The 17,329-nt window shown below is 35.2% G+C and overlaps 1 protein-coding gene across 2 annotated transcripts in view; it reads left to right on the top strand.

Moving 5' to 3' along the window:
• LOC120637465 (zinc finger protein ubi-d4 A-like) overlaps window positions 1–17,329 on the top strand; it is a 36,704-nt gene that overhangs the window by 3,464 nt on the left and 15,911 nt on the right. Inside the window, exons 5-9 of one of the 2 annotated variants that reach the window (XM_039909338.1) lie at window positions 18–218; window positions 1,274–1,358; window positions 11,157–11,375; window positions 12,504–12,715; window positions 12,943–13,048. In XM_039909338.1, the coding sequence (XP_039765272.1) occupies window positions 18–218; window positions 1,274–1,358; window positions 11,157–11,375; window positions 12,504–12,715; window positions 12,943–13,048 (823 nt within the window). Of the gene's footprint in view, window positions 1–17; window positions 219–1,273; window positions 1,359–11,156; window positions 11,376–12,503; window positions 12,716–12,942; window positions 14,005–17,329 lie in introns of those variants that run through there. The other variant, XM_039909330.1, reaches the window with a different exon arrangement.

Below are 17,329 nucleotides of genomic sequence, written 5' to 3' on the forward strand. Positions count from 1 at the left end.
TTCAATAACCTTTCCAGGAATGGTTCTACGATGAGCTAGCGATAGAAGAAATGGAAACCGGCGAGGAACCAGATCCAGAATCGGACGAAGATTACTATGACGACACATATGCAAATAGACGTAAAAGACGCGGTGTTGCGCCCACGGGACCGGGTTCCCGCGGGGGGAGAACGAGGAAGTCACAGCCCGATGATACTCCAGTTAAACGGGGAAGAGCGGTAAGTTTGCACTACTTGTATACATGTTTTCACTTCTGTGCTTAGTTGGCACATACTGTTTCCTTTATTACTATACATATATTATTACGACGTATTCTAGTTAGGAAAGAATTATCATTATCCATCCTATTAAGGCCATATAGGAGAAAGTCCCACCACTTTACTATTCACTGTGGTATTAATTTCAAGTAATTTTTCGTTGTCGAAGATTTTCATCGATCCTCAAAAAATTAAACGGGACAAAAATAGGTTAAATAAAAAATAAATAAAAAAGTTATCAAGTTTCACCAAAAATAAAAATTACCGTCAACTTCATTCTACTGCGACACGTGTGTACACGAAAGACGTATAATTTTTACCTCAGCCTATCAACCCTCAATGAAACGTTGTGGTTGATCTATGCTCTTAAAGCATCTCTCCTATGAGAGGAGTCTAGTGCCCAGCAACGTGGTGATTAATAGGTTGTCAATGATGATGATGATGATGATGATGAAGCAATGACGAGAGAGAGGAGTCCAGTGACAAGCTGCTAAATGTAATAAGCTGTCGATAATAACGAAGATGACGATGATGATGATGATGATAAAAGCACTGACGAGAGACAGTAGTCCAGTGTCAAGCTGCTAAATGTTAATAGGCTGTCGATAAACATAAAGACGATGATGAAGATGATGATATTGATTGTGGTGATGATGATGATATTGATGGTGGTGATGATGATATTGATTGTGGTGATGATGATGATGATATTGGTGGTGGTGATGATGATGATATTGATGGTGATGATTATGATGATGCTATTGATGGTGATGATGATAATGATAAGAGAAATGATGAAAGACAGAAGTCCAGTGCCAAGCTGCTAAATGTTAATAGGCTGTTGATAAAAATAAAGACGATGATGAAGATGATGATATTGATGGTGATGATGAAAGACAGAAGTCCAGTGCCAAGCTGCTAAATGTTAATAGGCTGTCGATAATAATGACGACGATGGTGATGATGATGATGATAATGGCGATGATTCAAAACAATGACTAGTTAATTTCTTTTAGGGGCGTGGTCGGAAACGCGCAGGCGCACCGACCCTCCTCCCTTACGAAGTGGCCGGCGACGCGGAGAAACCCTTCGGATGCGAACGTAAGTCCAGGAGGAAACACTAGCCCAAACATTTTTGACCCTTTTAAAAAGTTTGTTACAAAGCGATTGGTAGGTATCGATAGATCTTGTTTTTGATATATTAAAATTTGGTTACGATTATAGTGGTTTTTAGGAAATTGACGCTAGTTGCCTTTTATGAGGAATGTAAGCGCATTTGCAAATAAATTGTTACAATAATACAAATGTATGGAAATTGGCTAGAAAAAAATCGCAAAAAGTGCGTTATTAATATTCGGTAAGGCTGTTTGTGCGTTGTGTTGAGCGCAGTGGGTAAGAGCTCGAATTCACTTTCGGTGGGGCTAATTCGAATCCCAGCAAGCACCCCTAACTTTTCTTAAGTTATGTGCGTTTTACGTAATTAAAAATATCACATGCTTCGACGCTTAAGGAAAACATCGTGCATGTCTGAGAGGGCTACATAATGTTCTCAAAGGTAAGCGAAGTCCACCAATCCGCATTCGGCCAGCGTGGTGGAATACGGCTTAACCCCTTCTCATTGTGGGAGGAGACCCGTAGTGGGCCGGTCATGGGTCGATATGATGAAGGCTGTTTGTTATGTTATAATAATTGATATATTGAACTAACTTCCAATCGAGTTATTTTTTTAAAATATAGTGTTTAAGTTGGCATGAAAAACCACTTTAACTACTTTTACCTCAAAGCTAAATGAAAATATTAAAACCCTTTGCACGGCTCAGCATTGGTAGGAGCAGCATACACACAAAAAGGTCGCACCGTTTAAAATAATATCCGTAGGTATAATAAGCGTGTAATATAAAAAGGGGTTAAACATATTTTCTCTGTTGCCTTGCCTTATTAGGTGGACAAGTAAATTTGATATATTTTTTATTTCTATAAGCTAGCCGTGCTTATGTTATCATCCGAGTGTATCAAACTATTAGGTTGGGGAAAAAGTTTTTTCGCATTTTTTAAGAAATTTCAAAACATTTTATAACAGTTGATTTACATTTAACTAGACTATGTTGGTACCATTTTGTTCGATAACTTTTTGCCACCTCGTAGGTGGACATAATCCCATTGATATAGCAATTTTGTGGCTTCTGATCAAAAAGCCGCGACAAGTAGTTTTAGCATTCCTCTCGTGATGTTAACCTGACACTGCCTAAAGAATTTTGAAGAGACCGAAACAGGTGGAAATCTGAAGGTGCAAGGTCAGGACTATACGGCGGATGCATTAACACCTCCCAGCCAAACTTATACATACTATAATGCGAAAAGACATGCCCCAACCTATTATATACTTTCGGATCCATCTGGGGTCGTTTTCATGAGCTCGTTTGAGTTCCACGCAGCTAACGACAGACTAGACGAAACACTGACGAAAACATTGACGAAAAAAGTAGGTTGGTTCAAAAAAACCGCCTTAGCATAGTATGTATCTAAAAAAATGGCACCATCAGAAATTTTAACTAATCTCGCCAGAAAATAGTCTATTCAGACATATAAGGGCCTTATCCAGTGTTTAGACAGAGTTTTTTTGTTCTGTATACAAATTGTATTAAATGATGTTTTGACAACAATAACGCCTTGATGCACAGATACCTCGCAAACCTGTTATCGATTTCCCTATAATATTTTTGAAAATAGCTAATTAGTTGTATGTTGGGTTTAACCAATAGCCCCAAGCAGTGATCCTGATATATGGGGGATGGACCCAAAAAAAAAGCCTTGTAAATGTATCATGCAATATTTTAACTTTAGGAAAAAAAAATTAAAATAGTCATAAGTTTTTTCGTATTTATTAATTGATTATTTTAACACTGTATGTAGAGGAAATAATTTCGCTATTTTTAAGAGAATATCTATTTTATAAGAAATTAAATTAAATTAGGCAAAAGATTTACATCATCAATACAATTTATTAAAATACGTATCGTATCTAAGTTTGAAGGAATTTAGAGTTTAATATGACTTAAAGATGAAGACCTATGACTGTTCACAGACTACGCGAGACGCAAGAAATAATGCCGGTTTTTGATACCGCGTCATTCTCCAAGGTCATTCGTCATTCTTTAGTATTATCTCTATAACAAGCACTGCAATAACTATTGCGTCTCATTCGAGTCTTCCGGAATTTTCTATCTTTCCCAAAACTTTTGCATAATACGACGTGTAAATGAGAACCGAAATATTACTCAACAGGCTTTAGAGGCTTTACATTATTTACTGGCTCTCTGAGACTTATCTGTGAAACCGGAACGCTAATAGTTTTTGAGTAAAACACTGCCATAGTTTTAACTTAAATAAATCATATAGCCCTAATATCACATTCTAAATTAAATTCGAGTAACTCCTGTTACTTTATATTAGGTACGTGTCGCGTAGCGTAGTACCATGCATGTGTCGGTCTTTTATCTTAAATAAGTAAAAACTTAGAATGTTTTGAATTAGTTTGTATGGGAATTAAATGCCTCCTTTTGATATCATATTTTTACAGGGTGAAATATACTAAGGCACTCTTCAACAGTATTTCGTAATTCGTTTACACGTTGTATAGTTTCATCACAGTTTATTTAATCTACACTTGGTTTTGAAGACCTCTGATTGAAGAATTCGTTATATTCAAAATCTCACATTTCTACTTTATACCATAAGAACCCAAGCACTTGATAGGATTATTGTTTTACCCTAAACATCACTCCCTCTCTACTGCCCCTTTCACACACTTCTAACTTTCGTGACGCTACATGTGTAGGTATTGCAATAAAATAAATGGCCAAAGCACGTGTTCACCAAATATTTTTAGATAATCCCTCTTAGATATTTGTATGGAGCGCGTATGAATACATTAGGTATAAAATTACCTGTGTGCAATAAAAGTGGGATGGAATAAATGAATTAATATATACTGCATGGTACAGGGGCTAACCAATAAGCATAGTTTTGAAATTCATAAAATTAAATCTTACGACAAGTCTTCCAATATTAAAATTAAGTTATAAAAGTAGAGTTATACACATGCGACATGCCTTGCCTGAAGTGACTGCAGAATAACTGAATCAGTTAAAGAATATACTGGACAAACCTAAAAAGATGAAAAGCACAAGAAATTATATCGACGCATCAGCGAAAGCTGCTTAGTCTGTTATATAATTAAAATAAAAAGTAACAGTACTTGCAGAAGCGAGTACCAGGGTACCATAGAGCTGGAAGTGACGAGTACTACCAGAGTAACTGACATAGCTCAACAAGTTGCGAAGCTTCAGTTGAAATTAACTGTGTACACAATTCACAGGATCAGTTCATAGACACAGTGTCTTAACAAACTCTACGCTAAGTAGACTTTGCGGACATCAAATTATACACAATTGTTAGATCTGACCGGAACGTGTAAAGTGTGACAGGACATAATTTATAACGTCATTGAGCATTAATCTGATTGATCTTTTGTACAACCCAGGTTAAGGATTGGGGAACTGGGTCAATCCGTTTCCTGGTCATGTTTCATGAGTTAATATTTGAATACATGATCAGTTGTAGGCATAGAAAGTAAAGTCTTTATGTGTTGATATTTAAATGCTAGTTCTAGCAAAAATCCTGTTTAGTTGTTGACCTGAAAAGCTAAAGAAGCCGTTTTCACTTACAACGAACTAGGCACCTTTGACCAATAGTTATCGCTTAGTTAGACCATATTGGTAGTTTTTTTTTATAGATATAGACTTTTAGGCATTCGATTTAGGCGATTCGATAGTCTTTTGTCCCGAATATAGAGGAATAAAGAGGCTGGTCATCTCCGCTGGCCGTATATAAAATTTTGTTTTATATTACACCTCATTTTGGTCTGCCCACCATGCAGTATACAAATACCTTTAATTATGTACCTCCGTATTCGAATGAGTGATTGCTCAATTTTACACAATTTGAAACAAACAATAAATAATAGGCATTTAAATAATAAAATTAATCACAATTAGAATACTACATAAAGTCTGAGTAAAATTTAAAAAATATTTTTATCGATATAGCATCACTTTAGATACATAGTAGTTCTAAGGGTATCATGCCAAAATATTTATTGTTCGATGTTTTAGGCCAGTTTTTAATTTATTTATGATTTTCGGACATTTAAAGATTTTTTGGTATTTATAATGATTAAAAAATAGCCTTAAGAAATGCAGTATCGAGTGGGCCTTAGATTGACGTACTTGTAATAATGTGTTAGATAATGTAGTCATGTAAAAAGATTATTGACATGTGTAGAAAGAAGTGCTGTGAAATCAACATTCAATAAGCCCTATTTATACCTGCGGATGAATTATAAAAACGAATGAAAATCCGTAAACATACTGTTCAATGGTTTAATGGCTATTTTTATCGCTTTAGTTTCAAAGATATCGACAGTAAATCTCTATCTGGACATGTAGATAATCAAAGGTAAAATATCATGAAAATAACCATTAAAAAACTTAACTAATGTTAGTATGTAGTTTGGGGGTAGTTTTAACGTATTTTAGAAATGTTTAGATTAAAACAGCAAGCAATATCCTTAAATGTATGAAATACTTTTTTACCTTAAAAGTTTAAAGTTTTATAGAGCATTGTATTTGTTGAAATGTAATATTTAGATGTTTTATTTTAACAACATCAGTGCTAATTAAGTTGGACGCAAATCTCTGCACCGCAATTCGAACCAAATTAATCAGTATAAAAATAAGTCTATCTTTTTCATTAAATTATTTGCGGGAAAATTATAGCGTTATGTTTATATTTGTCAGTTTAGGTCTCAGAGATCTGTGTACAACCGAATAAGCACCGTTATGAGTAACAGATGTCAAAAATAGTGTATAAAATTGGCTATATAGTGGGTCGATTTATAAGGACTTGATAAGAGCGAGAAAGAGTGTTTTTTAGAACTTTTTCCTACAAGACAAAAACAGAAAGCATATTTTGATAGACAAGTTAGATATGGGTTTTTGAATGCAGAAAGATAGCAAAATAAGTAACTATTAATTAAGCAAAGAAATAGGCTGTTTTATGATTAGTCTTGACGAAAGCTGTCACTTGTTTAGTCTTGACTCTACGGCAACGCAGGAAGCATTTGGATGGATTTAACTTGCTCGGATATTCGCTGCGCTTTTCTGCGTTGCTTGCGGGGCTTGAGGGCCCATTTACATTAATCGACAGGGAATAAATTCGTGTTACAATTTGACTCGAAAAATTTCCTAACTCCTATAGATAATCCTGTGGGGTTTCCCCTTATTTAAGTCCCGTTTATTGATCTGTTAGTAAATGCGCCCTTATGCCTTATGATTCGAATATTGCATCAATGGACCAATTTAAACTATATAAATATGTTATAGAATTGGTCTGTTATTAGATACTTGATATAAATTCCTGAGCAGACTTTCGAAATTGCCTTTTTATTGTTGTGCATGAATGTATATAGCGAGTAAGTGAATCTCGAAAGAAAGATTACCATTGTTTTTATATTTCGTAAACAAATTTTACTTGTTGTCAATAGCTGTCAATTGACATTCTCAGCCCACTGGTGAGCAGCTGCTAAAACAAGTTGAGAAACAATGGTTTTTGCAAAAAAAAATAAAAAAAATCCTTTAGAATAAACAATTGTAAAATATTCAACTTAAATAAAGGGCAAGATAAGATATGCATTCACAGAAAAATAACTGATCTGTCTGTCTGTAATATTTTGTCTGTGACGCATCTAGATAGTTCTCTTAGACAATGTTTTAGTATAGTTTTTAGCATCACATTTTATTATAGGTAAATAATAATCAATTAATTGTTATTACAATTCTACTTATTTTCATTTAATTGTTTACTAAAATGTTAAGAACTTTTGTATTAACCTTTGTGAATATTAACAGTTCCTTAACGGATATCTTCACCGAATATTTGTAGTCATTCCTGTTTTTCATGATCATTTTTCATTGTTGATCATTTTTGTTGTTTTTCTAGGTATAATAAACAGATTAAGTGCATCTTTGTTAATCTTTCGAATGGGATATATTATCCACCTTATCAGTTTAGAATATCATTAACGTAAATCAAAAAGTGCTGTGGTCCTAATGTGCTACCTTGGGTAACGCTTTAATAAAAATTTGTTTCACGGTGATGAATGTTTCAGAATGTTTAAGTGTAGCCAAAACTTTAAATTAAATTAGAACTATTAATTAAATTGGAAGATTTTTTAAAGGTTAATATTTACGAAGGATTTCTAAAGATCGGCATTCGATTAAAAGAGCTGTCAATTACGAAAGTTCAAAAAGGTATAACGCCTCTACTCTAGAATAAGAAGAAAGGTACGAAATAACACCAACTAAATTTAATGACACTGCCACACGTTCTATATATCGTTTGTTCGACGAGGAGTATTTCTTGTTAAATATAGTTAGTTAGGTTTAGTGTAGGTGCGCCTTATTGTTTTATCAGGTTATTGAGATTTTTTGAGGTATTGTTGCTTAAAATAAACCATCTATATACCCAATAGATTTACCGAAAAAATATTCAAAAAGACTAAAGGGAAAAATTAGTTTGTAGAAAAATAAATGCAAGGTAAGTATAAAGTATAAGCATTTAATCTTGCACACAAAGTAACATTGCCTCATAAAAATTTCAATGTTGATTATATATTAGTACTCTAGTGTCTTGAGCTACGAATGACTTTATGCATGAATTCGATTTTGGATCTCATGGATTTATTAATATTTCCTCATCATTGAAAAACTAAAAATTGAGACATCTTTTACCACAATTTTGAATTTATTTTATATTATAAGTTTAATTTCGGTATCTTTGTCCTTTGTAAAAGAAATCTCGTGTAAAAAGTTCATTCTTAACTCAAATTTGTCTTAAAAAGTCTTATGAATTTTATTAATCACAATGTTTTTTATGTCAAAAAAATTTTCAGCACTGATTGGTTTCGTATGCAGTATGACTCATGTGTCTGTGATAGTTCTATTTATTTCTTTTTTTCGCGTTTAAGATCTAGGAATTGACGACTTATTTAGGTTTTGCAATGACTAAAGTTTTATAGAAGTTTTACAAGTGTACACCTGTGCTTGACGATCCATTTGCATTAATGTAAATATTTATTAAGAAAATTAAACATTGAATTTTAGTGGTACAAACAAATTTCTAGTTGTTTGTAATTGGTATTTGACACTCATTTTGAAATACATGTTTAAAATTTTATTTACTAGTTATTTTTCTATCTATGATATTGCCTTTTTCAGTTTTTTATCTCATTCCCACACTAAAATAAATAATGTGTGAGCGACGCTGCCAAATTCATAGTCAAATCTATGTATACCGTGAAAAACCTTACGAATCGATTCGTAATTAATATACTTACGAATCGATTCGTAATTAATATACTTACGAATCAAATCCATCGAGCGAGTGGCATTACTTTAATTATATAGGGGAACTGTCTCATTGATGTTTAATCAAGATCTCTAATACTCGTGTATCTCATAATTTTAAAATTATGCCAAGATTCGAAAAATAAAACCTGTAAAAACTATGCGTTGCTCTTCAAAATTCAGTGCTTAATTGTCTTCAATTATTTATAGTGTGAATAAGAAAAGTACACGTTAAGAAATATCGTATTTGTCTAGATGTTGAAATTGTTTAGTCTTCCATTTTGAAATAAAACGCTGACCTTGTGTTATTGTATGAAATGTACATATCTATAAAACGATAGGATTATTTAGCACAGGTGTTAACATTACAAGTAGTTTTATTTGGGTGGAAAAAAATAGTTTAAAAAATACTCATAACACTCTACTTAAGTATAAAACATGCGACGTATGTTGAGTCAAATGTAATCTCAGCATTTTGTAAGACTAGAATCATACCAGAATCAGAAGACAACACCTGGTTAAAGGTTAGTAGTTCTTTGGACCATCGTTCTAAACTACACAGATAAAAAATATTATTTAATAATGTATTAAAACATGCATTGTTGTGATGTACAATGCATTAAGTTATAAATCGAAAAAACTAACGAAAAGTAAACATTGTAAGGAGATTAACAGTTTGATTGTAAGAAATATTAAGAGCACTCTAGGCGTAACTAATTGACCAGGTCCCGATTCGTGAAAACATTTTAATTTTTGGTTGTCAAAGACGTGAAATAATAAAATTTTAGTCATTGTAACATTTAGTGATTGGCTAAAATAATATTTAATGTGTGTATTGAAAGCAGTGGAAGTATTAGGATTCGATGTTATTCTAGATCCAAACTATTATTAGCACCCAAAGATTGTTATGAATTTATACAAGAATATTTATGTTAAATAAGAAATAAAATTATCCAATGCGTATATTTTTTTCTTTTAGCTTATGACAATGCTGATTGGACGTTCAATGTTTGGATCTTTTACTTTTTTTTTTTGCATACCCTCATAAGTTTTTTTTCATGTGTTATACTAGACGGCCATGATCTTAAAATTAAATTATAGTATAAATAAGTTCACGTAACGACATTTATGAATCATATAAGTTATAATTGACGCCGCTAAACAATTTATTTCAATTGACTTTAGTCGTTGAAGTGCTTGCACCAGTAATTGTTTGTTTGTCAAACACTATATTAAGAGTGCTCCCACACAAAAATAAGTTTCACGGTAAAACATGTTGCATTTTGTGATTTCATAAATGTTTTTAACTCTGTGAATGAGCACGTGTAATTTTGCTTAACATACTTATTAAAATTGTCATAAATTTCATTTACGGTCACGCAAAAAAAAAACTTATAAATCTACTCTTAAAAATAATTTCCAGTGCATAAAATGCTAGTGTACAATTAAAACTGTGTAAAACAATGATATTTGGTTGACGATTGTTTTAATACTATCCTAAATATTGTATTAGACGAAAATAAATAATTAAGTTTAAGCCACATAAATTAAAATATTTTCTTTAAATAGAAATTAAGTTCTAAGTAAGAAGAGCTCTGTAACATGGTCGTTTAGTTTTCGTGTTTCCAACCAGAGGGCAGATCCATTGATTTGAAGTCATCAATCAAACGCCCCTCGGAGCCTTGCGTCCTCTAGAACTGAACATAGAAGTAATCACGACGGGCCGTCAAAATTACACATTTTATATTGAAACGCTCATAACCATCTTATAAGGCCTCATTCTAAAAGTATTATTTCTTTCTCGATCCTGGAAATGACGATTCAGCATACATTCAGTAATAGGCGAATTTGGACCGTAATCGCTTATTATTTAGTTTAATATTGAAAAATATTCCGATACTTACCTATGACCTTAAATGAGTTCTTCTGAGTATTGGACCTTTATTTCTAAACTATCCTCTGAGAACTGAGGTCATAATCGTCATGTTCCGAAAATTAACCGCACTTTTAATCGAAGTGCCTAAAATAATACTGAGCGCTTTAATATAAAATGTCGGAGGATAAAATCTAATAGGTATTGATTGATGACGGATAATTACTGGAACTGCGAGTCTTACGCCGTTAGCCGTCGTGGTGCCTCCTCTATGCTCTGTTCTGTTGACGTAGGCCTCCGTTACCCTTTATTTTTTTTATAAATTATAAAGTTAGACGTAAGGTTTTTTGACTTATCGAGCTGGGGCAAGATGGAGGCACTATGGCGGTAAGTGAATGTACTGAATTGATTTATAGACTTCATTTTTGAGTACATATCGTAATAATTCTTGTTAAATTTTCTTTCTAATTTGTAATTCTACCTCTTATTAAACTGTAAAATCAAAACTTTTCTCAGTTATATTTTTCTTGTTTGTATATAAAAATATAACTTTTACTTTAGTGTGTGGTGCAAAGTACAAAACACGTGCGGGCCTGATCTACCACTTCAACCACACGCATAAAGACGGCGCGACACCAAGCGTGCCCCCGGCCCCAGGAAGCGATAACGATTCGCGCGACAGTCGCGCTGCGCATTCCCCTCCCGCTTCGACGCAACCCGCGACAGAGTATCAAGACAGCTACGTGACATTTCTGAACAATCCTGCTGTAGGAGCCACTGGTAAGTAACATTGGTCACTTGTTCTTTAACTCTTATTTATCGACCGCTATCGCGACCAAGATATAGAGAAGTTTGTGTGTCCTTTCCCGTCCCCGCAAAATCCGAGTCAGAGTATCAAGACTGCTACGAGACCTTTCTGAACAACCCTGTTGTAAAAGCCAATGGTAGGTAATCTTGGTCAATTGTTCTATAACTCTAATATATAATTCGCTAACACGACGAAGATCGTTAAAATTGTCCGTGATTCGCGCGATAGCCGCGCTGTGCAATACCCTGCCAACTAGCCTCAGAGTATCAATCACGTCAACTGCTTAACTTTCCTGAACAATCGTTATGTAGGTTGTTCTATAACTCTTATAACATTAACGCGACAATGACCTTGAAAATTGTCAATCATTCACGCGACCGTCGTGCTATGCACTTCTCTTCAGCTAGGCTCGTTACATGCCACATTTAGCTGTAGCTCCGAGACGTGCTCGTACGAATCATTATAATCACATCAGCTAATAGGCTGAACATTGGTTCTTTATTTCTAAATTCCACGGCCTCCCACAGCGACTCACTGCGATTATTTATCCATCACCTCTGTTTTTCCTTGCGAATTCAACTTTCATCGCCACTTAACTTCTTAACTCGCTGAGCTATCCTCAACAACTCACCCTTAGTTCTTCTATGGATCTGCCTGATTTCTCATTTGAATAGAGTTTTAACATGTTATACAACGTATTACCGAATTACGAAATACTTTTGTAGAATGCATCACTATATCTCATAAGAAATGGTGCTGTAAAAATATTAAAATTGTTTTTCCATACAAACTAATCCAAAAATTACAAGTGTTAACATATGACAACCCTATTAAAGACAAAAGGCCGACGCGCCCATAGTACCTACCCTAGGCGACGCGTACCTAATAAAGTGGCAAGAGACACTTGATTTTAATTTTTCATGTGATGTGTATCTGATTTCTTTTAGTAAAAAGTGGCAGTGGTTTACCCAAAAACTATTAAGCGTTTTGGTTTTACGGATATATAGCGGATAGATACATTAAATAATGTACCTCCAAAGGTTGTAAAGTAATATTTTGGTTTTAAAAAATTTACAATTTGTACATATTTTGTTTCGTAGCAGCAGCAGCAGCACAAACTCCAACGCCTCCTGTACGTAAACCCTCGCCGCCTCCTCGACCAGCTTCCGCGGATACCTCATCGTCAGACTCTGCGCACACTCCGCTGGTGGCGCCGGGCACGGCCGCGGCCGCCGCCGCAGCCACCGTGGTCGTCGTCCCCACGACCAGCACGGTCACCGTGCCTGAGCTGATGAAGGAGCCCGACACTAAGGTGATGAGACTATACAAGGTCATTTGTAATTGGGGTTCAAGCTCGGCTCAGCGTCAGTGCAATAATTTTCATAAATATCTGTTCACTAGGTCCGTCAATTATTAGTAACAAAAACTGACGTCGCAACGTCACTAACCCATATGCGAGATTGAAATTAGGGGCTAACATTTAGTGGAATTATTCCAATTTAAAAAAAAAACAACTGACATCCGCTTTCTTGTCAACAGGCAACTCCGTCACCGTACTGCGACTTTTGCCTCGGCGACGATCGCGAGAACAAAAAGACCGGTACCCCCGAAGAGTTAGTCAGCTGTTCCGACTGCGGACGATCAGGTAAGCGTCGCGGCCGACCGCCACGGAACGGAATCAAAAAGTGCTACCACCTAATCAACAGAGTCTGCGAAAGGCATAAACACCTTAGAGACAACATTAAGCTCAATGGAGTTGTTGAAATCCTTACCTCTATGTCATATCCCGCGGACGACTTTGATACGTTCGCTTCGAAGACAAAACTGTTGGAGAACTGTGAGTATACCATGTCACCGCCCTCGTCGCGTCAAAGCCCTGCGCATGAGGAGGTCGTAGTTAACGGATCGAATATTAGCGGATAACGTACCTATTTAGTTAGTGGGAATATTAGTTTCGCGTTTTGAGGTTTATTTCGTTCTCATAGTACTTATTTTTTGTGTCTGTTCATTTCGAGGGTCTGCTTGATTTCGAGGGGCATAAAGTGTAGACAAGAGGGTAGGCAGAAAAAGTTCTATAGTCAAATATGTACCATGTAAAGTTTTTTTTTATGAAAAGTTGCAATAAAACTTCTCAAACTAGAGAAAGCCCATTGCAAGGCAAATTGTACCAGATTTTACTTGGTAGGTATACTTAAGATATTTAGTAGATATTTTAGATATTTAGTTTTCCGATTTCAAGTACCTAACTGGTTTCAAGTAACTTTTGAAATTAATAAGGAGTCGTCTGTACTTACCTTCCTTTTATATCGGCTTTTGTCCGATTAGTCTTCTTATTTATAATCAAAGGTTTAACCGAAATTGTTATGGATATTTATATCCATAATTATAAAAAGATTCGTACATTTCGGGTAGTCTCCTATTCTTGATTTGCCCCTTTTTGATGTACAGGCAGCTCCATCTAATGGGTACATTACACATCACTTTTACAAAAGAACTTAAAAAGGCTTCACATGTGTTGACATGTTTTTTTACTTCATATAGATAGAATAGATAATCTCGTTTATATTAGTACAATTTGGCTATGAAACTGGTATATTATTATACGTTATTTTATTATGAAAAGTTTAACTAGAGAATTGATTACTTATTTACAAATATATATTTAAATTTATGTTTACTATCGGTGCATATTATTTTAGGGTGAAATTTTCAGACAGTAGAAGTGGGATCCATTGAGTAAACAAAAAAATTGACTTAAAGAACAAAAGTTAATATTTCATAGTGAAGTAAATAGACATCTTGTACATAAATTATTTCCAAGGATGGCAGCACATTGGCTATTTCCCTAGGAGTAAATAACGCCAGACCCGTGTGCGAGCGCGCGGTCTTGTTTTTAGCAGCCGAGTTTCTATATTTTACGCTCGGGGTTAATAGATTTGTAACTTCTAACGGGGGCGTCTACTTTTATAAGCGATCGCTGATTAAATTACCTTATACAGTTGGCTGTAGAAAAACAAATCTTAATAAGTAAATATACTTATTTGAGTACTCTAAAGTATCACCGCTTGTGTAGCGTGTACGGAATTTTAAGTGCGAGTGTAGTGAGTATGAAATTTGTTATTTATAAAGAATTGAACAACTAGTTCGTTAAGTAATATCAATTCATGATGTGAGTGCAGACCTGGCCGCCTAATGCACTCAGTTAAATACTGCGTGCATTGCGCTAAAAAAACAATCGCTCTAACTAATGGATGGGTGCCAATGCAGTTGAAAAGAATATTCAAATGTTTGGGCGGTTTAACTGATATTAATAAACGCTAGCCAGTGATATCCTATGTGCGACCAGCCCAAATAGCACCTATAAACTTTCTCACATACCAGTCTTAAAATGTCACCCTATTTAAATGTAATATATGAACTTGGAATATTCCCACTTACGGTGTCTTAAATAAAAATATTTCAACTATCCCATCAAAATCCACTTGAGTTTTTCAAAATTTGTCTATTTTAATGCCAAATAACGGCAATGCGTCATTAGTGCGTTGTGTTGCGTCATCGCAACGGATCAAAGCATTGTAAATACACGTGCGGTGGTGATCGCAACGCTTTAATAATATATCTGTCAAATTCAATTTATTTTAAAGCCAACTAAGGACGTTGTCTCACTAGTGCGTTGCCTTGCGTCGTCGTAACAGATCAACGCGTTGTGCGTTGCAATGACGTAACTCTTAATGCAGCGTGTCATTTAAAATATATGGAAGACGACGCAGCGTCGACGGTCTGATAAGATTTGCGGAACAGCATAGTAGCAATATTTTATTTATAACACCGTCAATATTGTGTTTTGTGTTAGTTGTCACAAAATGTGTGCTACATCACAAGTGCGTTTTTTTTTTAATTTTCATAGCTTCTTACCAAAGAGGTTTGCTTGCTTTACCGTTATGTGCATACATTCCAAGTCATAATCATTTAGTTATAAGGTTATATCTAATTACATATCTACATTTTATATCTAGGTTTAATAATTGCAATTTGAATGACATATATAAATTTATATTTCATTTTAAATATTAGGGTCGGCAGTGCCTTTCTGCCAGTATGGAGTGCACGCCACAGTCTGGTATACATTAATATGGACTTGTGATCTTAATGTTGCCATGTTTTATGTATAGTGACTATGGATGCCAAAAAAAAACTTACGATTAATTGTTATATTATCTGTTGTAACATTTTTAAGATATACTTATTAAAAGCGTAGGGTTCCGTACCATACGTATACTTGAAGGGATCGAAATTTGGGGTGCGCATTTGCGGGTAGTTTCAGTTTTTTTTTAAATATAAATTGACGGATTAAGCATATGAAAAACCATCTCCTATCGAAAGAGCGGCAAAATACGAAGGGCCGCCTTGTGACCATTAACCCGAGCGTAGTGTTAAGCCTCACCATCATTATCATTTCAACTGATGTATGTCCACTGCTGGGCAAGTCTTTTGTAGGGAATTCCATAATCCACGGTCCTGGGCCGCTTGCTCCAGCGGCTCCCAGCGACTCGCCTGATGTCATCTGTCCACCTCGTTTGGGGGCCGACCTACGCTGCGTTTACCGGTGCGGGGTCGACATTCCAGCACCTTAAGACCCCAGCGTCCATCGGTTCTACGCGCTATGTGCCTTTCCCATTGCCACTTCAGCTTCGCGACTCGCTGAGCTATGTCTGTAAGTCTAGTTCTCCTACGGATTTCCTCATTTCTGATTTGATCACGTAGAGATACTCGTAGCATAGCTCTCTCAATCGCCCGCTTAGTAACTCTGAGCCTTCTTATGGGGCCCATAATGCCTCATGTGCCCGTAATAACACAAATCGCAAATATTACTGAGTGAGAAGTCTTTTCCAAAGTAGGTACGGAACCTTTAAAATGTATCTAATCTCAATGCAAGTACCAATCAATGGTATCTCATAACTCTTTTTGCCATCTCTCATACTCATAAGTAAAAGGACAATACGAATGTCCAATAATCGCTGATGTCAAAAACCTCACAACTGAACGTGTCCCCTTCCACTGAACGTTTTCTTCTTGACTTCATCATGCGATTTAATTTGATCTAACTGACAAGATTTTCTCCTACACGCCGATTCTGTATCTCAGTTGTCACTAAATTAAGCTACATTGTGTTAAAGTTGCCACCAAATAACCTTTTAAATCCGTATTTTGCATTCTGAAAACTAAGTTTCCAACTGAGTTAATTAAAACTCGGTTCGCAGATACAATTACTTTACGATATACATTGTAAATATGTTGCATATGTTTATTTATATGCACCAACTACCTCTCTTCTTGAGCTGTGTTTTGCGCCATTGGTTGCCTGGAAGAGATAGCTATGTAGCAACAAGGCCGCCAAATCGTATACTTGTCGGTAAATTTTTGTTTATAATTTTTCTTTATGTTTATGTGGTGTACAATAAAAGTGTATTCATCATTCATTAAATTCACATTTTGCATTCTGAAAGCTAAGTTTCCAACCGAGTTAATTTCAACTCTGTTGGCAGATATAATTACGTAATACATAATAATGGATTGGGCGTGATTTGATGGCAACTTTTCAGAGGCTAGCTACATTTGGTATTGACGTAGATACAGAATAGCCCTGCGGTTAGCGTGGCCAAATGATTCAAGAATCCTCTAAATTAGACCAATCAATCCTATCCTTCCTTACAGCAGTGAATAAGATGCTGAAAGATTAAGGCATCCAGCAATAATAATCATGTTTATTAAATCTATTGACCAATCAATGCAAAATACATGTTAATCTATCTCTATCCTCTTTCTATATATTGAAACGGAAAGAAACAGATACATCAGCAAACTGTGTGTTCTATTGGAATAGATTTAAGGCGTTCGTTTGTCTTCCTATTAGAGGAAAATGTGC

Source organism: Pararge aegeria, chromosome 1 (genome assembly GCF_905163445.1).
Source record: "Pararge aegeria chromosome 1, ilParAegt1.1, whole genome shotgun sequence".
NCBI classification, from domain to species: Eukaryota; Metazoa; Arthropoda; class Insecta; order Lepidoptera; family Nymphalidae; genus Pararge; species Pararge aegeria.